The sequence below is a fragment of the Elaeis guineensis genome, chromosome 16, assembly GCF_000442705.2.
Source record: "Elaeis guineensis isolate ETL-2024a chromosome 16, EG11, whole genome shotgun sequence".
Taxonomy (NCBI): domain Eukaryota; kingdom Viridiplantae; phylum Streptophyta; class Magnoliopsida; order Arecales; family Arecaceae; genus Elaeis; species Elaeis guineensis.
In genome coordinates, this window is record NC_026008.2 from 39,692,508 (window position 1) to 39,718,669 (window position 26,162).

Here is a 26,162-nt window from a genome sequence, read left to right on the forward strand (position 1 = left end):
AAATGGTTTCACCTTCAACTCTTCCGTGAGCAGTGATGGTGACAGTGACGGCAACCGGCGGTGGCGGCGCGGCGATGGCGGCCCGACGACGGCGCGGCGGTGGCGGCCCGACGGCGACGCGGCGGCGGCGGCGGCGGCCCTACGAAAACAAACAAACCAGACTGAGAAAGAAAATGAGGGAGAGAGACAGGGGATGGATGGGTCGACCAGCGGCGACTGCCTTGCAGACGCTGCGGCGGCGGGGGACGGGAGGCCGAAGCGGTAGGTGGCGGCGGGGGATGGGAGGCCGAAGCGGCAGGCGGCGGCGGGGGACGGGAGAGGGTAGGAGGCGCTCGAGGACCTTGAGCTTGGGGAGGAGATTGGAGGGGACGTTGGTGGCGAGGACAGTAGGGCAGCGGCGGACGAAGGCGTGGAGCTGGCGGGGGGAGAGGCCGGCGTGGCGGCGGAGGAAGGCGAGGACGGCATCAGGCTTGTCGGGGGTGGTGATGTGGAGGAGGGATTTGGAGGCGACGAGGGCCTTATCCTTGGAGTAGCCCAGATGAGGAGGAGGTAGTCATTTCGGCGGCGGCCGGCGAGGAAGAATAGGAGGAAAGTATGGAAGGAGGAGGAAAGGGAGGGAAGAGAGGTGGCCGCCACCTTCGTTTTATGGATTGGAGGGTTAGGGTTTCGAGGGATTGGAGGGAACCGGAGGGAAGGAGGCAGAGAAGAGGGAGGATTCGGTGCGCGGAGGAGAGGGTGGCGAGGCGGGAGGGAGATGGCCGGCGCGCTGGGAGGTGGGCTCGATCAGCGACGGGGGGCGGGCTCGAGCGGCGACGGTGGCGGGGAGGGAGGGCTCGACGGCGGTGGGGAGGGAGAGAGAGAGAGAGGATGGTGGCGGGGAGGGAGAGGACTTACCGGGAAGGACGACCGGCGATCGGGGAACGAGGACTGTCGCCGGAGATCGGGGAGGGAGAAAATTTGGATGACCGCGGCGGAGATCGGGGAGGGAGAAATCAACGGGGTTTTTTTCAATTAGGGCAGAATATCAAAGGTTTTATTTTTAATTAAAAAATATTTAGCGACGAAATAAATTCGTTGCTAAAAATACATATTCTGTCGCAAAAAAATATATTTTTTGCAACAAAAATATTTTTGTCGCAAATGATTAATTTTTGGCAACGAAAATTTAATTTCGTCGCAAATGATCGGGAAATCAAGTTTCTCGCAACGAAACAAATATTTCATCGCATAAAATCTAATTTTTGGCGACGTAATTATTTTCGTCGCAAAAAAAAAAAATAGCAACGAAAAATTTTTTCGTCGCCAAAAAAAATAATTTTTTGCGATGAAAAAACTTTCGTCGCTAAAAATCAATTCTAGCAACGAAATTTAAATTTTCATCGCAAAATATTCAAAAATTTTTTAATAAAATAAAATTTAGCGACGCAATAGTTTCGTCGCTAAATATAAATAAAATTGGTCGCAAAAGTCTTTCTTTTTAGCAACGAAATATCAATTTCGTCGTAAAAAATATATTTTTTTGGCTACAAAATTTTTTTTTGTCACAAAAAATAAATTTTTAACTACGAAAAAAAAATATTTCATCGTCAAAAAAATTATTTTTTGCAACGAAAAAAAATTTCGTCGCTAAAAATGAACTTCTAGCAACAAAAATAAAAATTTCGTTGCAAAAGATATAACTTTTTGCAACGTAATTTTTTTCGTCGCAAATACCTAATTTTTGGGGACGAAATTTAAATTTCGTTGTAAAAGCTTACTTTTTTGCGACGAAAAATATTTCGTCGCTAAAATTTCATCGCAAAAAATCAAATTTCTTGTAGTGCGCTAAGACTTTCCTATCACTTATAGTTATAATATTTCTTTCTCTTTACCTTTCAAAATAGTAGGACGTGACAAAGTTACCTATGGTTTCAAATTTCTTGCCAGATTAAAAAGGAACGAAACCAGCCCAAATTCTATGAACTAATGTAACGGTGGGGAATGCCCAGGCTATGTTTCCCCTCCTAAGCTAGGTGTAACGGCACCATGGAATTCTGTCTCTTTGGCGTTCTGTAAGACCAACTCTAATGGAGTGTCAGGTTAGCTCTGCGAAGTGTTCGATTCTGAAGTGGTTGGTGGGCCTCGGTGTCTTTTGAGCTGGAACGATAACAGCACTCTGAGATAGGTTTTGTCCTGCAATGACCTAACACCGGGCCGTCCATGTCCCCTCCGAGGGGTGACTGGTACAACGGAGGAAAGGTGGCCAGATGGTTTGGCCGCGAGCACTGAGGCCTGTTTCATGGTTCTTTCCTAGCGTGAGCTTGGGTTTCTTATTTTCTTCACAGATGTACGTACGTCCTTCCTGAGTGCCATGCAAGCCTGGTACGTGTTCGTCGAGAGTACCACGCATGTAAGGGGGAGGCGTGCGTGGGAGGAGAGAGGGAGAGAGCGTGTCTCACTTGTTCTCTAATAACCACAGCTTATGTCCGCAAATGGATCAGGACGCGAGTCGGTCTCAACCTGGTTAGGGGCCTTGGGGCCGGTATTCCTCCAGTTATTAAGATTTGTGTGTTTAGATCTGGGTCAAAATAATGACCTATTTGAATAATCTGGATTGGGTCCGGATCTGAAATATGACATGTCGGAAAAATTTGTTGTCTTGCCTAATCCAGCTCAAACCAACTCGAATACTAAACTAGTCGAGAAAATAAATTAAGCATCACGTGCCGGGCTCAACCCAAATTGATCCAGCTCGATTTGACCCGGCCCAAAAATCTATGAGTTTCAAATCTCTCTCCCCCTGAATCATTTACTTTGTTGCCGTGCCTAGATTTGTAAAACTTGGGTATTGAGGGTATAATTTGTAAGTTAATTGATCAATATATTTTGGTTGAATTGCATCATTATCAATAATATTAGTAGGGGCACTGTACACAAATACTCGTTTTCAGTTTTCACTCTCCATTTGTTATCTACATTATTGATATTATCTGTTGTGGTGTAGAATGGAAGGTATCATTAGTCAAATATTGATTATAAGTCAAGGAGACTTTGATTTATATAAGAAAAAACTATTCTTCTCGTGTGAGGTACTTTTTGAAAAGTAAAATCATGAGGCCTATGAGCCAGAGCAGATAATACCTAAGTGCTAAATCATAAGCACTTGGTCATAACAATGGCATGCCAGATAGGGGACCATCTCTACAACTATAGGGCCCCTCTTGCACATACACCAGTACTATGGTAAAAATAAGAAGGATGACACCTTTTGTCCCTATATAATTTTTTTTTTGATTGAAAAATTATGTTGTAGTGTAGAAGAGAAGACATCATTAGTCCCACATTGATTATGAGTCAAAGAAAACTCTGACTTATATAGGAAGGGACCATCCTTCCTACGTGAGGTGTCTTTTGAAGAACAAAATCATGAAATCTATAGACTAGAACGAACAATATCTCATATATCGAATTTTTTTTCAATAAATTAAAATTACGTAAATTAAAATTGCCCAACCATGCTTGCGGTGGCAGGACTGCACGTGAGTTGGGCTAGCTGCAATGGATATTAATTTGTTTCATGCAGGCAGGCCCTAGGAACCTATGATAAGTGCAATTCCATTATTTCGAGGTACTTATCATGCATCAATATTCATCCAATCAGGTACATTTAATTGCTCCTAACCCTCATCGATCAAAGATCCTTTTCTAGAAAAACAGATCTATGATCCAAGATTGCATATTGGTTTGGTGGTGTGTCAAAGGACCCACAAATCCTTTGTTGCACGTATTCTCGTGTTGAATTTTCCCAAAATCACGTTCAATATATTCTAGCATCAACTGGATTTCAAATAGTTGCAAGGATTACGCCCAACCTTTATCATCATTCCCGGTCCCATTGTTTAGTCTCATCCTTAATTAGATCAGTCCTTCAACTGTGCTATTATTTTATACTCTTCACCCAAGACATCCACATGGGCGCTTTCGAGATCTGATTTCCAAATTCAAGTTAGAATCTATTCTACCATCTTGAGTTTAAGAGAAGATATTAACATATATGCATAGGTTAACCGAACGAACCTTTATAATTTATAGGAATTAATATTTCTTGCACATCCTTTGTACATAGCTTAATAATTCGGGGCAATCTCTCTCTCTTTTTTAAATCCATTATATTTTCACGAGCAATCCACGGGCACACCAACTTTGGACTTCCCAAGGAATACGTCCGACAGCACCGTCGTCGACCGCAGCGATGCCTTCAGCAGCTCCATCCCCTAGCAAAAAACCACCAACTCCATAAGAGAACTAGCACAACAACATCCCTGTCAACTATCCACAAATCCTGAATCCTATCGAAGTGTTCAGACCCCAAAAAGAAGAAGGAAAAAAAAAAGAAAAGAAAAAAGAAAAAGCTAGCTAACCTCTTCCATGCCCAATTCCACGGTCCATTCACAGAGCGAGGACACGTCTTTAATGTGCGACTTATTAAGCAGAGTAATAGCAGAGATGGTAGACATGGGCAACACGGACAAGTCATCCATCACCATGTAAGTCACCATCCCCTTGACGTACCCACCTCCAGCCTCCGCCCTTGCCTTCTCCGCCTTGGAGGCTGCCTCCCCAGCCACGAACTGCATCTCCACCGTCATCCCCTGACGGCAAGCCGGACACAGCGTCCCACAAACATCCGTCACGTGGCCAAAATTCCCACTGCAATCACTCCGATAGTAGCCCCTGCTGTCAGTTCCTGTGCAACGATAATACTTCTTAACAGGTGAGGCAGGTGAGGCCAAGGACATCTCGTTTTCGAGGAGGAGAGAGGTAAGGGAGAGAGTGGACGAGAAGACTTGGGGATTAAGGAGGGCAAGGCGATCTTCGGTGGGGTCGATGAAGTAGGCGCAGTCGAGGGATTCGACGCTGTCGCGAACCATGTCGATGGAGCCGAGTATGCGGTACTTGGAGAGGAGGCGGGCGACTGAGCCGAGGGGGAGGTTGAGATGGTCGAAGAGGAAGTCGACCACGTCCTTGCCGGCCTCGGCGAAGAGGACGTGGTTGGAATGCTGGTCTACTAGAAGCTTTAGCTTCAGCTTCGGGGCCATTGGAAATGTGGCTGCTGGCACTGTGGATAACGCCAGTGGTAGGGTCACGAAGGGGATGGGGGCACTGGTTTGGGAGGAGGCAAGCTGATTTAACGAGCTTTAATTTCGGTGGGCATCGCGTTGCTTTGTAATAAGAAAGAACAAAGTAAAAGAATAATCAGGACAAAAGAAAAGAACAAGTTTGGCTTTAGAATGGATTACTACCGTCCGGGTCACTTAGAAGGCTGGAACCGTTCTTGCCTGAGGGTAGGTTCCAGAGATTCTTTGATTTTGTGATCTGCGTCCCAGAGCAAAGCAAAGAATAATGAGGAGAGAGAAAGACAATCCGAGCTCCAAGAAGGAACATTTTATGACCCTGCTGGCATGCTTTTTTTCTGAAACATGATGCTTATACCCTATAGTAACTGAAAGCAGATCTGTTGGAATATTAGGATTTATATTGGTCGCTTCCTAATTGTAACAATCGCCCTTTGTCAAATCTATCTAAATTAAAATTATTTGCAAATTAAGATAATATATAATTGCTGTCGGAATTTTTAGGTTACAATGGTAAGTAACTGACAATTGGTTTATTATATTATTAATTTTTTTTTATTGAATGGGGATATTAAATTTCGAACTGACGAAAGGATTTTTTGTGGACTTTTAGCAATTGTACCGAAAGAAATGATGAAAGGTTTTCCATTTTTTTTTTTTTTTTTTTTTTTTTTTTGACCAAAAGATAATACCGAAAATATAATAGAGCAATTAATCACAGCAAAGATAACAACAATCCACAGTATCTAAACTAATCGATCGAGCAAGATCCGAAATATTTGAGGTAGTATCAAAATCTCTTGCAGAATATATGTCTTCTTGGCTAGTTGTTACAACATCCTGAAATTCTATCTCTCTGGCATTCTGCAAGACGACCTCTAAGGAGTGTCAGGTTAGCCATGTTGGAGCAACTACTACAACAAGAGTCTGTAGCAGTGCTTACTACTGCAACGGATCGAAAATCATTGTCATAGCTTGTATAGCAGCGGTTATAAGAAACCACTGTCATAAGTAGGATCTATAGCGGCAGTTATTTATAACCGCTGCCACAGATCGATATAGCAGTGGTTATACATAACTGCTGCTATAGATTAGAGATATGGCAGCAGTTATACATAACCACTATCATAAGTTCGACCTGTGGCAGTGGTTATGCGTAACTGCTGTCCTAGGTTTGAGATATGGTAGCAGTTCATTAATCGCTATCATATGTTGAACCTATGACAGCGATTACTCATAACCGCGGCCATAGGTTAAATCTATAACAACAATTATGCATAACCGCTGCAATAGATTTTACCTATCGCAGCGGTTACATATAACCGCTGCCATAGGTTCAACCTATAGTAGCAGTTACATATAACCACGATCATATTTCAAACCTACGATATTGGTTACTTATAACTGCTGCTATATCATTATGGTAGTGATTACTTGCCCGTTGCAATAGACCTATAGCAGCTGTTATTAAGCAACCGCCGCTATAGGGCCTAAATATAAATTTTTTCATATTTTTTTTGAATATAGTATAATTTTAGAATTTAAAATCCATCTTCACCATTCATTATCTAAATAACTATCGTTAGAGTGCTGTCACAAAAGACCACCTTAATCCGATAGTCCTAGCTATGTCGATCAATAAAATTTGATTTCAATAATCACGAACGATCGCATGATGATCTGATAGAGAAAAATCATCGATGGATCCGAAAACTTGCAACGATGATCTCGATGATGTTTGTAACATATTATCAAAATTTTACTTCAATCGGACATCATTATCATAGTTAATTTAGTACAAAATTATTTCGATCATTAAATAAAAAATAAGTGATCAAAAGGCCAAACAATATCCGATTATAAAATAATTTTTTAGATAAATAATCTTTGCTATTACTTTAATTATTTGTACGGTGGTGATCATAAAATTCAAATCGTGTCTATATGAACCATCCACGTGAAGCAGATCTTACAAAAGCACAAGCATAATTATTTAAGGACTTTAAGAATAAGTGTCAAAAAATATATAGTTTTGAAACGTTTATATATGCACAGTTTGAATTTTACGATCACCACCATACAAATGATTAAAATAGTAATAAAGATCATTTATCTAAAAAATTATCTTATAATCGGACGTCGTTTGGCCTTTTGATCGCTCATTTTTTATTTAACAGTCGAAATCATTTCATGCTAAATTGATCATGATAATGATGTTTGGTTGAAGTAAAATTTTGATAGTGTGCTACGAATATCATCGAGATCATTGTTGTAAATTTTTGAATCTATCGATAGTCTCTATCTATAAGATCATCATGCGATCGTTCGTGACCATCGATATCGAATTTTATTGATCGACATAGCTAGGGCTATCGAATCGAGGTAATCTTTTATCACAATATTCTAACGATAATTATTTAGATAATGAATAGTGAAGATGAATTTTAAATTCTAAAATTATATCATATTCAGAAAAAAAAATATGAAAAAAATTTATATTTAGGCCCTATAGCAGCTGTTGCTTTGTAACCACTGCGATAGATATATTATAGCGATTTTTAAAATCGCTGCCATAGGTCCCTAAATATCTATTACAGCGGTTGATAACTACTGCTATAGATCTATGGCAGCGGTTTTCGATCTATAGCAGCAGTTTTCGAAAATCACTGTCATAGGTCTGTAAATTTCTTTCGAATCATAACTTCTCTTTTTCATTTCACATGCCGACCTCTCTCTCTCTCCCCTCTCTATCCAAAACCCTACTCGCCTCTATCGTCGGCTCAACCCACTGGCACCCCCTCCCTCTAGCACTGCCACCAGCCCCCCTCCCTCGACCCTGCCTCCCTAGATCCCTTTTGGCCCCTCCTCCCTCGGCCTCGGCCCCCTTGGCCGTCGCCCTCCTTCTAGCGCTGCCCCCCTCCCTCGACACCGGCCCCCTTTGGCCCTCCGCCCTACCTCCTTTGACCCCGGCCCCCTTTGGCCGCCCCCCTCCCTCTAGCACCGCCCCCCTTCCTCGGCCCCGACCCCCTTTGGCCCCGCGCCTTGCCCCGCCGCTGCCCCCTTTTCTCTAGCACCATCACCGGCGACCCCCGCAGCTCTACACGACCCCCTCCCCACAATCACAGGTATGACTTTCTTTTTTTTTTTTCATTTCATTTCATAATAATATTTATAATCATTTATAATAATATTTATAGTAATTTTATAATAATATTTAAAGACAATCCCCATCAGCGAGTTTTAGGCCGTGCCGGCGGCTGTCGGTCATGCCGTCAGATTCTAGGCCGTTGGGTTCTGGACCATGTCGGTGGATTCTGGGCCATGCCCATAAATTCTGGACCGTGTCGATGGGTTTTGGGCCATGCCGTCGGATTCTGTGCCGTTAGATTCTGGACCATGCCAGCGGGTTCTGCGCCGTGCTGGCAGGAAGGTGCCAGGCATCATTGCAAACATGGGGCCTAAGCATGCCTTGCGTGCCTGGGCTTCGGATCACAGCTGGCATCCAAGATATCTAGCTCTCGTGCACCCAATGCGCTCAGATCGATGGAAGGTGTCGGATAATATTAATTATGTATTAATTTTAATAAAACTTATATTGCATGGGGTGATAGACCCGTCAGTTGATTGATGTACATATTTTAATGTATTTATACATTTATTTATTTTTATATGAATGAAAGAATTATGTATATTGGCCAATTGATTATCCAATATGGATAGTTTGAAAAATATAAGTAATTCTATAGGTCATTACAGTAATCAAACAATATGCTAAGGGTTCAAAAAAAATTTTGGATAGCATTTTCCTTTGTTCTCCCTACCTTTATTCTCTCTACACGGGAGAACTAAGGAGAAATACTATTAAAATTTCTTTCGATCCCTATTGTGTATCGTTTGATTATTGTAATAAACCTATAGAATTAATATATTTTATGAATGGGATAGGACCTATCTTTACCTATTAGTTGATGATAGGATACATTTATTACATATCTGAAAATAATATTTAATATATTTTTGTTACTTCAAATATTTGTTTATAATGCATGCAATATTTGGTTAGTCCTTCTCAACTTGTCATGATTGAAATAACATATTTTGTTTTACCTATGTAATGATGTTATAAACTCTAAGCATTGGTATGCGTGAGCAAATTATGAGCAATTACTACCAAATTATTTTGATATTATTGTGTGGTGTCTTATTTCCACACATGATTTAATTACAGTATTACCATTTTTATAATGGATAAGGGGTGGATGAAGTTGAGTAGGCTCTTATCAGAATATGAGACTAGACTTCAAATTTTTTTTGATTTTGTTATAAAAAAATTTGGGGACCATGGATTTATCCATTATTCTTATAAGAAGTATACGAGTGGGCCTTGACTATCTCATCAAGATGTAAATGATCATCTTACTATTTATAGCTTTAAATCTAGTTATGAAATTTATTGGGATCAATATGGTGAGTGTAGGCCACAGGGAGGTGATCAACATGATGGAGGAGTGGAGCAAATGGTTTGTGATATTTTTTTTTTGTTGGTCACAATGATGGTGCATCTATGTCCATGCTTGATCTCGTGGTTGGTGGAATGACAAATAATGAGGATGTAGAGAAGGTTTGCAAGTTGATGGAGGACGCTCATATTTCATTGTATCTTGGGTATGAAAAAATGGCGAAGCTTGAGTTCTTAATCTGGTTGTATCATGTAAAATACTCTAATGTATTCAGTAATAATGGAGTGAACTGTATACTAGAGCTTTTGAGGGATATTCTTCCAGACAATGCATAAATTTCGAAAAATAATTATGAGATATTGAAGATTATTGAATAGTTGGGCTTTACTTACGACAAGATACATGCATGTCCTAATGATTGCATGCTCTATTAGGAGGGGGATGCCAACCGAAATGAGTGCATGAGGTGCAGTGTATCAAGATAGAAATAGAACAAAGACGGCCTATATTTCTGAAAAGTTGATGTGGCACTTTTCTTTGATGTTGAGACTACAAAAATTGTTGATGTCGGCAAGGACATCGAAGGACATGAGATGGCATGAAGAGGAGTAAATAAAAGATGATGTATTGAGGCATCCAGTCGATGGAGAGGCATGGTAAAAGTTTAATGAAATACATCCTGACTTCACACAAGATATACGCAATGTGAGGTTGGGCTTGTTCTATGACGGTTTCAACCCCTTTAAACACATGAATACCAACCACAGTGTATGGCCAGTATTTACTCATGTTTACAATCTCTCACCATGGATGTGTATAAAAAACTCTTCATTTTTGTGACAGTGCTCATCCCTAGATCGATAGAGATAGGGAATGACATTGATGTCTATTTACAGCCTCTTATTGTCGAGCTGAAATAGTTGTGGAGCATTCAAGATGTTCCAGCTTTTGATGCTTTGATGAATGAGTCATTTTTCAAGTGCGCGGTGCTTATGTGGACAATAAATAATTTTTTAGCTTATATCCTAATGTCGGGTTGAAGCATGAAAGGTGAGCTAGTGTATTCAATTTGTGAAAAATACATCCAGTCTAAAAGGTTCACACATCGAAGGAGCTTTAGTTTTATGGGACATCAACGCTTCCTCCATTGAAACCATTCATATAGAAGGGATGCACGCTCCTTTGATGGCACTGTTGAAGAAGGTGAGGCACCTAGCCGGATGTCTGGGAGTGAGGTATTAAAAGAGTTGGATAGTCTCAATATTGAATTTAGGAAAGATGATTTGATTGATGGTAAGAAGAAAAAGCATCGATTAAAGGCAGATGACACATATTTTAATTGAAGAAAAAAAAGTATATTCTTTGATTTTTCATATTGAGAGATAAACTTATTGTGCCACTGCTTGGATGTCATGCACATTGAAAAAAATATGTGTGAGTTCCTATTGGCAATGATCTTGAACATCAAAGATAAGACCAAGGATGATTTGAATTCTCGATTTGACTTGCAAGAATAGGGTATTAGAAAATCACTCCATCCGAAGTCGGTAGGAGAAGAACACTAGAGGCTTTCTCATGCATGCTATGTTATGAATATCTTCGAACAGTCTATATTTCTTCGTGTATTAGAGAACACAAAGATCTCAGATGGGTACTCAAGCAACATATCAAAGCATGTGAATGATAAGGATGTGAGACTTGATGGATTGAAGACTCATGATTATCATGTGTTGATGCAGGAGTTGATCCCAATAGCTATTCATCGTATGTTGTTAAAAAATATAAAAATGACTGCTATTCATTTTTGCAACTTTTATAGAGATATTTATGCGAAGATGTTACTTAAGAAAGATGTGAAAGAAATGAAGATAAGGGTAATGACTATATTATATAATCTAGAGAAGATATTTCTACCATCATTTTTTATAGTTATGATACATCTCATCATGCATCTTACGGGAGAAGTTGCACTTGGAGGTCCAGTATTTTATCGATGAATGTACCCCATCGAGAGAAATATTCAAACATTGAAATCTTACATAACGAATATGAATTGTCCAGAGGGATAGCAGAAGGTTATTTGGATCAAGAGTGTATGAATTTTTATACCATGTACTTAAACAAGCTCGAGGCACGTTGTAATCGACCAATAAAAAATCAGGATGATCAATATGAGCCAATTGAGCCTGTATTTGAGTCCATTCCACAGCTAGATAGACTTCTCACTTCATACCACCTCACTGATTTGAGCTTTGAGGAAAGGGACAAGGCGCACCGCTACGTATTGTTCAATTATGATATCATTGAGCCATAGATAAGGTGAGTCACTCAGTTTTATTTATTTCTCATTACTTAGAAAAAAAATATCCTATTACATCTAAATTTATTCCTTATGTAGTAAACACAAGGAGGTTATAAGAGTAAAATACGACGCTCTAAGTATGTGAAAAAAAAATACATAGCAAAGAGTTTTCTGAGTGGTTCAAAGATTATATAAGCGAGTACATATTTCTACCTTGTACATCCTATTTGAATATATTTACTAATTAGATGTCATCTTCTTAGGTGTGGAGATTATCGCTCGATGATGTGAGTCATGAAGTGCGTGCTCTTTCAATGGAACCTAATCGCACCATGCATGAGTACAAAATGCTCGTCATTAACGACTACAGGTTCAATATTCACAATCGAGCCATAAACATGATGATTCAAAATAGTAGTGTGATGTTGAGTATCACCACTGAATGTTATACTAGTTCGAGGGATTCATAGCCTCTTATGTAGGATTTGAACTATTATGGGGTTGTGGAGAAGATAGTTATCTTAGACTACTATTCTAAAGGGCGGGTTGCGTTGATGAAATACGATTGGTTTGACACTTTGTCTTATTCAGGAATGAAGACTGATGAGTGCGGTTTTACTCTCATCAATATGCAATGCCATCTTCATACTGAAGAACCGTATATACTTGCATCCTAAGCTAGTCAAGTCTTCTACATTAGTGATCCCTTAGAGCCTCTATGGAGTGTTGTTGTGAGGATGGTGTCTAGGCATATCTTTGATGATACTGAGATTAATGATGATGTTGGACTATGCGTACAAAGTGTTCTTCTAGGACAAAATTTATCTGGTGTTATTGAGATCCCAAATACATTTGTTAGGAGTGATGGCAATGTCTATATTATAGATGTCAGTAGGCAATGAGTTCAACATCCTGGTATAAATGCTAGTGTTTATTTATTGATGCTCTACTAATGTTATTGTTCAATAACATGTTATATTTGTTAATGTTCATTAACATTATAGGTCATGATGGCATTGAAACACCATCTAGCTTTCACCAGCGCCCCTCGATGGGTTATGTAGAGCTCGACATCTGAGCCACTACCGGCATATCCACCATCCACCTTTGCATCGACTTCAGCTTCGCAGGCACATACTCCTATCGGCACATCTAAGCCTCCATCGGCAGCCACGTGGCCAACCTATGCATCTCCGGCACATACTCCACCCACCGATGAGGCTCCACCAACATCCACATCGTACGATCCCAATGAGAGTAGGTTTTTATTGTATCAATTATTTATTTATTTATTTTTTGTATAGTTATTGTATACTCTTATATATTCGTAATATATTTTCATTATAGGTACATCATCCAGTAGGATATTTTGCGGTCCCATGTGCATGCTGCATATGTAGAACCACCAGCATCAGATCATACTAGAGTACGATCAAGAGAGGAGGCTAGTAAGGGAGACCGCATGGGAGATATATTTCTTTTTTGGTGTGCTTGTGAGGCGGTCCAACATCATTCTCGTACTACTTGTAGACTGGCAATTGATGGACACTAGTATCAACGACTGGGTGTGGGAGGAGATTTGGGTAAGTGCATCTTAAATATATCTATATGCATGTGATATGTTTATACTATGTTTGATTAGAATAATTTTGTAACTAATTTTTGATAACTTTATGCAGAGGATGGACGACTTTTCAGATCATGAGAAGGCTCGAGATGCCCGACTGCAGAAGATTGAAAAGTTATATCGGAACTACAAGGTTAAGCTCCACAATAGGTGGCTAGAGCATCGCATGGACACAAAGGAGGAGTTTGTTTGTTGGATCCAAAACTGTCCTCCAAGTTAGTGAGAGGGGATGGTCAGGCATTAGAGGAGTCAAGAGTTCTAGGTTTAATTTGTAATTTATAAATTTTTTATTACACTGATAATTATATTTAATTTTAACTTATGTGATTTAAATATTTTTTAAGCTGCTTCTCGTTAGAACCAAGAGAACCGGACTGCTCAAGAGCATACGCACACTCTCGATCGTAAGTCTATGGCCAGTCATTTGTATAGAGAGGTAATGAATTCTGATCCTTTAGTTTACAAGTTATTGAATTGTTGTTTTTGCAAATTTCTAACAAGCTAATTGATTGTTATAGTTGACGAGAGAGGAGGTGATGCCTAGCCGTAGCGCCATCTTTCGATCGAATCATACGGACAAGAAGGACAGGCCGATGAACGCCACGATCGGGAGGATTTTTATAAGTAATAACCGGAGTATGCTTATTATTATAGTATTTCTTATGAGATTTTATTTGAGTTTATAATTACAGAAGCAGTTAGATGCACTTTCAAGTGAGGCCTAAACATCTCTGATCCCCATAACCATCTGTCTCAGATCTTGAGACCTGATCACTCTGGGAGGATTCATTGCGGGCCTGAACATATACCGATGAGCTACTAGTCTGAGGAGAGCATCTCCTCACATGCTTTCAGAGTCGTTAGTCAAGAGCAGCTTGATGAGGCCTTGGTGCAGGTAGCTCGGGCTCAAAAGCACGCATCTGAGGCTGAAGAGTGCGTATCTCAGCTACACAGCATCATGTCCGCTATGGTGACACAGCTGTTCGCTTATCTTGGAGCTGATTTTTTGAACATTCAGGATGTTGGCTAGCATTTCAGCTCCAGTCCCTCCCACTCCTGCTACAGTCCCTTCCGATCCTACTTCAGTCCCTCCTGATGATGACGAGATGCTTGAAGAGGAGGATTTTGATTTGCATAATTTTTGATATATTTTATTTTTATTTAAAAAATATTATAATATAATTTAAATAATATAATTTGAGTATTTGAGAAATATTGTGCTTGTTTTTGAGTTTTATGTAAAATTTTTGATTTTTGCAAGTTTTAGTTTGAGTAATTATAAATTGAATTGCATCTATGAAGTAAAAAAAGATAAAAAATAATAATTTTAAATTTTTTTTACTGATCAACAGGTTATAGCAGCGGTTGCAAAACCGCTGCCGTAGTTTGAAATATGACAGTGATTTCATAATCGCTGCTATAGAAGATATAGCAGCTTTTATGAAATCGCTGCTATAGACTATAGCAGCGGTTATAGAACCACTGCTATAGATGGCTATAGCAATGGAGTTGCGGTTATCCAACCACTGCTATAGCCAATCTATAATAGCGATTAAAAAATCGCTGCTATACAATTTGTTATAGCAGCGGCTGAGTAACCACTGCTATATCCTATATATGGCAGCAGTTGCAGCAATCGCTGCCATAGACCTATGGTGATGGTGACAGTGACAATGGTTATGCAATCACTGCCGTAGGCTATAGCGGTGATTTTTTTGGTTACAGTAGTCTCTTTCTATAGTAGTGATGTGTTTGGCTATGGTGATGGCGACAGTGACAATGGAACCACTGTCGTAGTCCCTTTCTATAATAGTGAATGGTAACAGCATTAAACTACTGCCATAGTCTCTTTCTATAGTAGTGGATAGTAATAGCATGATGAGATAGAGAGAAATTCTTTGTCCATCATCTTCGATGGAGAAAAAATATATTATTTTACTTGATTGGGCCATATTGTGCAAATAATAATGAGGCAAGTATTTAATATAGTTCAATTTTTTTTTCAATTTTTTTTTGACTAAAATGTCATTTTCTTCTTTTTGTTTTATTTTGCTCATGCTTGACTAGAATATCATAGATAATAATAAAATATTATAACATTCAATATGATATCATAAAAAATAACATGACATTGTAATAATGGTATGATATTTTACAGAATGTCATAATAATGGTATGACATCCTATTACATCCTTTTACATCACACAAAATAACAAGATATCATACTAATTGTCACAGCTCCTTGAATTGGGGATGGATCGAGCACGGATCAAGGTGCAAACCAAATCGGGTCGCTGGACGGGTTCGAGGTCTAACCATACTCTCTTGAGATTTGGGCAACTTGGAGATTAAATCTGAGCCCTAGAATCATCTAGAGAAATATGTACAAGATCTAAAAAAAGTACCCAAGAGCATGGGGTCATGGATACGTGCTCCAAGATATGTATTGGTGAGAATACATGCTGATTCATTATCAGGTGAGAAGTTGCTGCAATGAGGCTGATTCAGTGTTACGGGCTTATCTTGAAGCATGGGCCTAACTTCGATGATTGGACTGTATGGAGATGCATGCCACTGATGGAAGAATGTGGCATGAGTCCCAAGAAGATAAGAAACAAGCTGTACACATGTCTCTATAACAGAAACACATCTCCCACGTGTCTCCATAACAGAATGTGGTTTCAGACAGTTTCGGGGGTGCAGCTTTGACGAGTATTCTGAAAACTGCACAGAAGGTGGTTCAAAGTGGGGGATAGTGCTATCTTAAAGAATTTTTTGTTTCAAATCCAACGGATCAAGTTTCGTTGTAATCCGGTTTGTTTAGGGTATGAACTTGACAGTTCGAACTGATTACATAGAATCCTGCGAGAGCAAGGATTTCGCAACTACCTGGAGTTTATCCTTATCTTATACATGGATAGTTGAGTTCGTGAGGGACTTGTAACTTGGGGTTATTTCTCTTTAAAAAGACCCTCAAAAGTGGGGTTAGAGAGAGAGAGATCATTGAGGGATCTTCTTGTATCTATGAGAGATCGAGAGATCGGGAGAGCTTCTATTGTAATCAAGTAAGTGATTATTTAATAAAAATTCTCTTCTCCATAGTTCTTCTTCGTGGTGTTCCTGGTGTCGTGTTCAATGCATAATCTTGTTGGGCATGGTCTAAGCCATAGAGACTAGATTCCCACACTAGGTAGACTGATCGATTCTTTTCAGCTCTATAAAGAGCAGACCGAGCTGCACGTTTGTTTGGATTAGCTCTGAGATCCTTTCATACGTGTCACTTGATATCAGAGTGATATCAAAAATGAAGAAGATGACCTCTACATCAGCATCCATAGTGGGAATGGGGGATTCATCATCCTTGACCTTGGATCCCAATCCTACCTCAGGAGGAGGCACAGCAATGGGTGGAGCACATCCAGTTGATGATTCCCTGCAAGGGCTGTGGATTGCATCTCCGATTTTTTTTGCCGACTATCGATTATGGAGATGTGACGTCCAGATAGCTGAGATTGAAGGGCAAGTGGAGGACCTTGAGGGGAAGGACGCAATCGTTCAGGGTGAGATTGCTGCTCAGCTGAACCATATTTTCTTTGATATGGAGCAATGCTACAAGGAAGTGCTGCAGCGTAATGAGGAGTTGGAGGCCATGATGAAGGCTCTCCAAATTCAGATGGTTGACCTTCTAAAGAAAAAAGTCACCATGGGTGTGTTCTCTTCTACATCGACAATGGAGGTCACAAGTGAAGCTACACATCTCCTGCACAAGCTTGATGTTCCCAAGCTGCAGGAGTTCTGTGGATGGCAGTCCGTGAAGGAGGTGGATAACTTTCTTTTTGCCGTGGAACAATATCTGCAGGTTACTGACGTAAGGGGGAAGCCATGAAGGTGAGCACGACGGCCATATTCTTGAGGGATGTGGCGATGCTTTGGTGGCGACGTCGGGCTGACGATGTGAAGCGAGGGGCTGTTCCAATCACCACTTGGGCACAGTTCCAAACTGAACTTCGAAAGTAATTCTTCCCCGAGTTCGCTAAGGATGATGCTCGAGCACGACTACGACGACTCATGCAAAAGGGTGATGTGCGTGAGTATGTGCGAGAGTTTAGCGAACTATTATTGGAGGTACCAAATCTCAGCAATGAGGACTCTCTCTTCACCTTCCTTGATGGGCTTAAATCATGGGCCAAGATGGAGTTGCAGCGAAGGGGAGTCAAGAGTTTGAATGAGGCGATAGCTTAAGCGGAGGCTCTCATTGAGTCCAAGACTCAACCTACAGCTCCCAAAGCCCAAGCATCAAAAAGGGGCAAAGGTGGGGGAGCGAAATCAGATTACAAAGGAGGTGAAAAAGGCTCGAATCTTGGCTCCTCAAGTGGAGGGGCTTCCCAAGCAAAGGGCAAAGGGGTGGTGCAAGGTACCAGCACTATCTCATGCTACATCTGCAATGGACCTCACAAGGTGAAGGATTGTCCATTGAGGGGCAAGATGGCATCTATGACGGTGGAGGAGCAGCAAGAGACTGACCAAGGGATGGGTTTACTCAGTCTCAATACCCTGAAGGTCAAGGGGCCGCGAGGCTTACTTTATGCACCCGTCAGTATTGATGGTCACACCTTCCAGGCACTCATTGATATGGATGCCACCGACTTCTTCATGTACTCAACAACGGTGAAGAAGCTCAACCTGAAGATTGAACGTGATGAGCACACATTCAAGGCAGTCAACTCCGCAGAGGTAGCTACAAGTGGAACAGAGAAGGATGTTGAGATCCAATTCGATGCATGGATCGGACAGGTGACAATGGTAGTTGCCCCTATCGATGACTACGAGGTGGTCATTGGTATGTCCTTGCTTACCTTGCTACAAGCCATGGTGAAGGAGGATTCAGATGTGGTGGTGGTCCTGAATTTAAGCGGACCTTGCGTGGTTCAAGGGAAGCGAGTTAGAGGGACTCCGCTGCGAGTCCTATTGGCGATGCAACTTGCTAAGGGGCTGAGAAGGGGACTTCCAACATACATTGCGTCCCTTCAGAAAAAAGACCTATTGGAAGGAGAGGAGATTCCAGCACCCATCGAGGGTGTTCTCACTGAGTTCGGGGATGTGATGCCCCCTGAATTACCCAAGCAATTGCCACCAAGGAGGGGAATTGATCATCAGATTGATTTGGTGCATGGAGCACGTCCACCAGCTCAAGCACCATGTAGGATGGCCCCACCTGAACTCCAAGAGCTGAGGAGGCAACTAACAGAGTTGGTGGATAGTGGGTTTATCCGACCTTTGAAGAGTCCGTATAGAGCACCAGTACTCTTTCAGAAGAAGTATGATAGTTTGTTGAGACTCTGCATTGACTACAGAGCCCTCAACAAACTCACAGTGAAGAACAAGTACCCCATTCCTCGGATTGATGATTTGTTCGATCAACTTGATAAGGCACGATGGTTTTTCAAGTTGGACCTTCGCAGCAGGTACTATCAGGTTCACATGGCAGAGGAGGACATCGAGAAGACTGCATGTGTGATGAGGTATGGGAGCTTCGAGTACCTTTTCATGCCTTTTGGCCTCACCAATGCACCAACAACCTTCTGTGCTCTGATGCAATGTATACTCTACGATTTCATCGACAAATTTGTAGTAGTATACTTGAATGATATTGTTGTATATAGTCGGACATTGCACGAGCATGTGGTACACTTGAGGCAAGTCTTCTCCATCTTACGGCAACACCAACTCTTCATGAAGAGAGAGAAGTGCGTGTTTGTACAGCAGAAGGTGCCATTCCTTGGGCACATCATTGAGGATGGAAAGCTCATGATGGATCCCTCGAAAATTTCAGCCATAGCCAAGTGGGAGGTACCTACATGTGTTACACACTTGCGCTCTTTTCTTGGATTGACAAATTACTACAGGAGATTCATCATCAGATATTTGAAGTTATGCGCCCTATTGACAGATTTGTTGAAGAAGGATCGACCATGGCGGTGGTCGGATCAATGTCAAGAGGCATTCGATCATCTCAAGCAAGTGATCACAGAGGAGCCGGTCCTTGTGCTACCGGACTTCTCCATTCCTTTTGAAGTTTACATCGATGCATCGAATTTCGCCATTGGAGGGGTGCTCATGCAGGAAGGGCATCCAGTGGCCTACAAGAATCAAAAATTGAACGACACCAAGTGTAGGTATACGGTTCATGAGAAGGAGATGACAGTAGTTATGCACTACCTTCGAACCTGGTGCCATTACCTCCTCGGATCCAAGTTTGTGATGCGCACGGACAACGTGGCCACAAGCTACTTCCAAACCCAGCCAAAGCTCACCCCCAAGCAGGCGAGATGGCAGTAGTTTCTCGTTGAATTTGATTTCTATATTGAGTATAAGTCAGGCCGAACCAATTCGGTCCCTGATGCCTTGAGCAGGAAGGCACAGTTGGCTACGGTTTCTTCCACTTCCGGACCAACAAGTGACCTAATGGAGAGGGTCAAGATCAAGATGGAAAAGGATCCATGGGCCACATCCATGGGTGAACTCATCAAGGACGGCAAGGCATGCCATTTCTGGACCGAAGGTGGGCTGATTTTGACACGAGGGCGGCATGTCTATGTGCCTTTAGGCGGAGGGCTGAGATGCGAGGTACTGCGAGAGCACTATGATTTTATGTGGGCGGGACACCAGGGGGTGCATCGGACCCAAGCTCTCATAAAACACAGCTACTATTGGCCGAAGATGCGGGATGACATCGAGGAGTATGTTCGCACTTGTCTAGTATGCCAACAAGACAAGGTTGAACATCAGTGACCTCCGAAAATGTTGGAGCCATTGCCTACACTGAAGCGTTCATGGGAGAGCATCTCCATGGATTTCATCATCGATTATCTCTAGTGGATGGGCATAGTTCCATCATGGTAGTGGTGGATCATTTTTCAAATTATGGAGTTTTCATTCCAGCACCTACTACTTGCCATGCGGAGGATGTGGCGTGGTTGTTCTTCACATATATGGTGAAATATTGGGGGATACCGTGGAGTATTGTTTCTGATCATGATGCTCGCTTCACGGAAGATTCTGGATCGAGTTATTTCAGATACTCGGAATGGAGCTAAAGATATCCACCGCCTTCCACCCTCAGACTGATGGCCAAACGGAGCGAACAAATGCATTATTGGAGATGTATTTGAGGCATTATGTGAGTGCCAACCAGTGGGATTGGGTGCAACTCTTGGACCAAGCCCAATTCAGCTACAACTTGCAGCGATCGGAGTCAACCGAAAAGTCACCATTTGAGGTGATAACAGGGCAGCAACCAGACACTCCAAGAAGTATCGCAGCAGACTACATGGGACGTAAATAAGATATCATTTTATATCTTATAAATACTTATCAGAAAATAATATTACTGGTACAGGATATCATACCAAATATAAGATATCCTAATATTGTTCTAGATGTTATAGGATCCGTAGAAAAGATGGTATTTTGGTCAGAAAAATTTTTTAAAAAAATTAAATAATATTAAATATATATTTTATTATTAATGCACTTTTTGGGCGATGGATAAAGAATTTCTCATAAGATAGATTTTGTCCTGGAATAACCTAGCACACCAGCACCAAGGCCTGTCATGTCTCCTCCGAGGGGTGACGTGCTGGCACAATGACGGAAAGGTGGTCGACCGGGCCTGTGTTCCTTGGCTGTTATTAGAACGGGACCCTAATGCCCTTAGGGCCTCAGATGGTTTGGCAGACAGAGGCTTCAGTCATGCATGGATCTTTCCTAGTGTGAGCTTGCCAACTTGGATTTCTTATTTGTTTCCCCAATGTACGTATTTCCTGGGTGCCACGCAAGATCGGTACGTATTTTTCAAATACCACGTATTTAAGTGAAATGTGTGTGAAAAAATTATTGATTAAAATAATTTTACTATGTAAATCTTACGTTATTTAATAAAAAATTAATATATCCTTAAAAAAATATATATTTTTTATTTAAAATAGTATTTTTTTTATTTAAAAATTTCAGTCAAGTATGAATAGCAGTGCATTTTTTTTACGTTTTTGGACGACGTAGATGACGTGCCAATTTGTTATTGGGTGGTGCAAGTTACACAGGTGAAACTGTTATAACCAATAATTTCCCGGGTGGGAGGAGAGAGTTCACGTGTCGCATTTATTCTTTTAATAATCAGAGTCTTTGATTGCAGTCTGGCTGGAAGCCGTTGATGCTCTAATGTCACAAGAGATCCAGATCTGTACTTTGATTGCTGATGCTTACGTCTGCAAACGGGTCAGGACACAACTCGGTCTCAACCTGGTTAGGGGGCTTGATGCCAGTCTTCCTCCAGTGTATTCTGATTTGAGTGCATGTCAAGGTCCGGATCTAAACAATGACCCATTTGAATAATTGGACTTGGGCTCCATCAAACAAATAGCATTTCTGAAAAGAGAAATGTTTTGTGCATCGTAGGTGGTGTAGCACCGCAGATATCACCCATGGTGATTAACCCATATGTGAGGTTGAAAAATTTTTTTTTTTTTTTTTCAGACATCGCATCCCGACTTCGTGTATGAGTCAATCACCATGGATGGTGCGCTCGGAGTGCACAAAGCATTTCCTTTCGAAAAATTTTTTGTCTTGCCTAATCGAACAATCCGTATTAGCCATCACATCACGGGCCCAATCCAAATTGATCCTGCTGGATTGGACTTGACCCAGGAATCAATGACTTTCAAATCTCTATCCCCTTCATCATTTAATTTGTTGACATGTCTATATTTATAAAAATTGGGTGCTCATGGTATTATTTGCAGGTAAATTGATCAATTAACTAGAATGTGTACTTTCTTTAATCTTGCATTGAACCTTAACATAAATCTGACCCAATTTGGACTAGAATGTGTTGAGTTGGTTGGATGTCATGTTTGACCCAACGTAGCTCAAATGGCCCATTAGTCTAAGAAGTTTTCAGTAAATTAAAGTTGCCCAACCGTGCCTCGCGGTGGCGGGACTGCAGGTGAGTTGGGCTGCGATGGATATCCCAGGGAGCCTATATATGACAAGTGCAAGTGTGCAACTCCATTTGGAGGTACTTATCGTGCATCAATATTCATTCTATCAGGTACATTTAATTGCTCCTAACCATCATCGATCCAAGATCCTTTACTAGAAAAACGGATCTAAGATCCAAGATTGCACAATGGTTTGGTGGTGTGTCTACAGGACCTACAAATCCTTTGTTGCACGTAATCAAGCGTTGAATTTTCCCAAAAGCACGTTCCATATATTCTAGCATCAACTGGGTTTCAAATGGTTGCAAGGATTCCCCCCAACCTTTATCATCACTCCCGGTCCCATTGTTTAGTCTCATTCGTAAGTAGATCAATCCTTCAATTGTGCTATTATTTTATACTCTCCAGCCCCAAAGACATCCACAATGGCCGCTTTCGAGATCTGATTTCCAAATTCAAGTTGGCATCTGTTGTACCATTGATCGAGTTTAAGAGGAGATGGTAACATATATGGATAGGTTAATCGAAGGAACCTTTATTGATAGTAATACTTCTTGCGCATCCCTTGTACATGGCTTTATTAATATCTTTTTTTTAATCCATCATATTTTCACGGGCAATCCACGGGCACACCAACTTTGGACTTCCAACGGAATACGTCCGTCAGCACCGTCGTCGACCGCAGCGACGCCTTCAGCAGCTCCAGCCCCTACCAAATTAAAAAACCACCAACTCCATAAGGGAATTAGCACAACAACAATTAATATCCCTGTCAACTATCCACAAATCCTGAATCCTATCGAAGTGTTTAAACCTCAAAAAGAAGAGAAAAAAAAATATAAAAAAGAAAAAAGCTAGCTAACCTCTTCCATGCCCAATTCCACGGTCCATTCATAGAGTGAGGACACGTCCTTAATGTGCAACTTATCAAGCAGAGTAATAGCAGAGGTGGTGGACATGGGCATCACGGACAAGTCATCCATCACCATGTAAGTCACCACCTCCTTCACGTACCCACCTCCAGCCTCCGCCCTCGCCGCCTCCACCTTCGAGGCTGCCTCCCCAGCCACGAACTGCATCTCCACCGTCATCCCCTGACGGCAAGCCGGACACAGCGTCCCACAAACATCCGTCACGTGGCCAAAATTCCCACCGCAACAAGTCTGGCCGTAGAAGGCGCTCCTGCTGTCAATTCCTGTGCAACGATAATGCTTCTTAGCCGGTCGGGCCAAGGACTTCGCGTTTTCGAGGAGGAGAGGGGTGAGGGAGAGAGTGGACGAGAAGATTTGGGGATTAAGGAGGGCAAGGCGATCTTCGGTGGGGTCGATGAAGTAGGCATCGTCGAGGGATCGGACGCTGTCGCGAAGCATGTCAATGGAGCCGAGTATGCGGTATTTGGAGAGGAGGCAGGCGACTGAGCTGAGGGGGAGGTTGAGGAGGCCGAAGAGGAAGTCGACCACGTCCTTGCCGGCCTCGGCGAAGAGGACGTGGTTGGAATGCTGGTCTACCAGAAGCTTTAGCTTCAGCTTGGAGGCCGTTGTGGGGGAGGAGGTTGGCGTTTGATGGGGCTCGGAGTTTTTCTCCATTGCTGGGGTACTTATGGAGAGCATTATTACTTCAGAGGGGAGGAGGAGGGATGCCGATTTTAACGGGCTTTCGGTGGGCATCTTTGGGCATCGCGTAGCTCTGTAATAAGAAAGAGCAAAGCAAAAGAATACTCAGGACAAAAGAAAAGAACAAGTTTGGCTTGAGAAGGGAACACTACCGTCCGAGTCACTTAGAAGGCTGGAACCGTTCTTGCCTGCGAGTAGGTTCCAGAGATACTTCGATTTTGTCACAGGGGAGCGAGGATCGGCGTCACCGAGCAAGAGCAAAGCAAAGAATAATGAGGAGAGACAAAGACGAGCCGAGCTCCAAGAAGGAACATTTGATGACTCTGCAGGCATGCTTCTTTTCTGAAACACGGTACTTAGTATTCTGTGATAACTGAGAACAAACAGGCCGTCTGGAATATTCACCGTTTGTCAAATCTATTTAGAATAGAATTATTTGCAAATTAAGATAATTGGTGCAAGAATTGTTTGGTTATTAGCAATGACAATTGGCTTATTATATAATTAATTTTTTTATTGGATGGGGATATTAAATTTTGAACTGATGAAAAGATTTGAACTGAAAGACCATATACATATATACATACATACATACATACATATATATATATATATATATATATATATATATATATATATATATATATATATATATATATATATATATATATATATATATACACAGACAGACAGTGCATATTGCAAGCAATAATTGATAGTCTCATTACACAACACCAATTATAATAAAAAATGTTGGCAGCATGCATCTCTCAAACCCCCACCCCCCCCCCCTCTCTCTCCTACCTGCACCCTTTGCCACACTCAATCTCTTATATAAAATTTTTTTAATAAATAACCGATGTAATATATACATCTGTACAAATCCTTACAAAAATTATAATAATATGATGTTGGTATGGAAGGGAGGAGAGGATGGGAGGGGTGGCAGAAGAATTGGATTCATTTTTAAGAACCATACGAAAAATGATATTGTTTGTCACATGCATGTACCCCAAAATTTTACATTAGAGATTACGAACAAATCCAAAAAAAATTAAGAAGTAAAAATCTTACCAAAATGGCAAATAACAGAACTATTTCTTTAAAAGAAGCAAATCTATCCTTACCTTATGAAGAACAAGGTGCATCACACATTATAGCACGACTTTTATATTGGAATGATGGTTGTTCTACCCATTTGTGCTAGTTAGTTGCAGGCAGGTATGCGAAGAGAATAATCAATGCATGGCAAATTCAAACATGACTCCAATGTATGTTCCAGCATGCTAGTATCTGGCAGACCAGCCATTTTTCTGTTTTTTACCGACTCTTTTGTCCCATTTTCTCTTGTTACCAGGTCATGCAAAACCAACCATCAGAATTCAAGGGAATGCCATGAGAAATATGAAGCTCAAGTAAGATGCTGAACAGTACTTGGACGAGGAGCATCTATTGACTGCTTGCACCATGAAAAAATTGAAGAAGAAATGCAACAAATAATTATCCTCACAAAGCATGCATCCATACGCAACACTGTTAGACTGCTTGGAAATTTTTGTCATAGAAGTCGGAGTGGATCAGGTTTGAGGAAGTGAAATCAACGAAATAACATTTGCAAACTCCTGGCCACCACAGTGTCAGGTCGGATTAGGCATAGTTGGTCAAGCAGGGAATAACATTTACAACTTTTACCAGGCAGTTGTTTAAAATCTTTAAAAGTGTTGCGGCCAATCGCCTCGTCGCCCGATCGCCGGGAAGCGTGCACCTGCAAAAGGAAGTCCGCACTGACCGGAGGCGGCTCCGGCGGGGACCCTCCGACGGTCAAGTCAGAGAGGTGACTTGGCAACAGTGAAATGCAGACAGAGAGCTCTGAGAAGGAGAGAGGGAGAGGGAGAGAGGAGCGAGCCTGCGTATGTGGGAGAGACGGACGGATCGATCTCTTGCATTGTTGCCTTCCCCGGTATATATAGTAGAGCACGGTATGGCGCCATCATTAATGGCGCGGACAAGTGAGGAACTGTCAACTCACTGTAGGCTGTCAGAGCC

General features: G+C 41.5%; 3 protein-coding genes across 3 annotated transcripts; 1 reads left to right on the forward strand and 2 right to left on the reverse strand.

Annotated features, from left to right (window-relative positions):
• Positions 1-4,046: 4,046 nt before the first annotated feature.
• On the reverse strand, positions 4,047-5,169 carry LOC105059678 (uncharacterized). Its single transcript, XM_029268630.2, has 2 exons — positions 4,401-5,169; positions 4,047-4,253 (listed from the first exon to the last, which is right to left on the reverse strand). The coding sequence occupies exons 1-2, from the start codon at positions 5,076-5,078 to the stop codon at positions 4,155-4,157; spliced, it is 777 nt and encodes a 258-aa protein (XP_029124463.1). The 5' UTR covers positions 5,079-5,169; the 3' UTR covers positions 4,047-4,154.
• A 15,422-nt stretch (positions 5,170-20,591) lies between these two features.
• LOC140854269 (uncharacterized) lies at positions 20,592-21,998 on the forward strand. Its single transcript, XM_073249811.1, has 3 exons — positions 20,592-20,841; positions 21,699-21,840; positions 21,962-21,998. The coding sequence occupies exons 1-3, from the start codon at positions 20,592-20,594 to the stop codon at positions 21,996-21,998; spliced, it is 429 nt and encodes a 142-aa protein (XP_073105912.1).
• Positions 21,999-22,916: 918 nt separating this feature from the next.
• Positions 22,917-24,162, reverse strand: LOC105059679 (uncharacterized). Its single transcript, XM_010943077.4, has 2 exons — positions 23,367-24,162; positions 22,917-23,212 (listed from the first exon to the last, which is right to left on the reverse strand). The coding sequence occupies exons 1-2, from the start codon at positions 24,111-24,113 to the stop codon at positions 23,114-23,116; spliced, it is 846 nt and encodes a 281-aa protein (XP_010941379.3). The 5' UTR covers positions 24,114-24,162; the 3' UTR covers positions 22,917-23,113.
• Positions 24,163-26,162: the final 2,000 nt, after the last annotated feature.

What these genes read in the sequence shown, in the direction of transcription:
- LOC105059678 (XM_029268630.2), bottom strand. Translation starts at nt 5,078, where the DNA reads ATGGCCCCGAAGCTGAAGCTAAAGCTTCTAGTAGACCAGCATTCCAAC. An exon ending in TGGAATTGGGCATGGAAGAG is followed by an intron (nt 4,254 to 4,400) that starts GTTAGCTAGCTT and finishes GTTTTTTGCTAG; the next exon opens with GGGATGGAGCTGCTGAAGGC.
- LOC140854269 (XM_073249811.1), top strand. Translation starts at nt 20,592, where the DNA reads ATGGAGCTAAAGATATCCACCGCCTTCCACCCTCAGACTGATGGCCAA. An exon ending in CGCAGCAGACTACATGGGAC is followed by an intron (nt 20,842 to 21,698) that starts GTAAATAAGATA and finishes CTTTGATTGCAG; the next exon opens with TCTGGCTGGAAGCCGTTGAT. An exon ending in GATGCCAGTCTTCCTCCAGT is followed by an intron (nt 21,841 to 21,961) that starts GTATTCTGATTT and finishes TGTGCATCGTAG; the next exon opens with GTGGTGTAGCACCGCAGATA.
- LOC105059679 (XM_010943077.4), bottom strand. Translation starts at nt 24,113, where the DNA reads ATGCTCTCCATAAGTACCCCAGCAATGGAGAAAAACTCCGAGCCCCAT. An exon ending in TGGAATTGGGCATGGAAGAG is followed by an intron (nt 23,213 to 23,366) that starts GTTAGCTAGCTT and finishes TTAATTTGGTAG; the next exon opens with GGGCTGGAGCTGCTGAAGGC.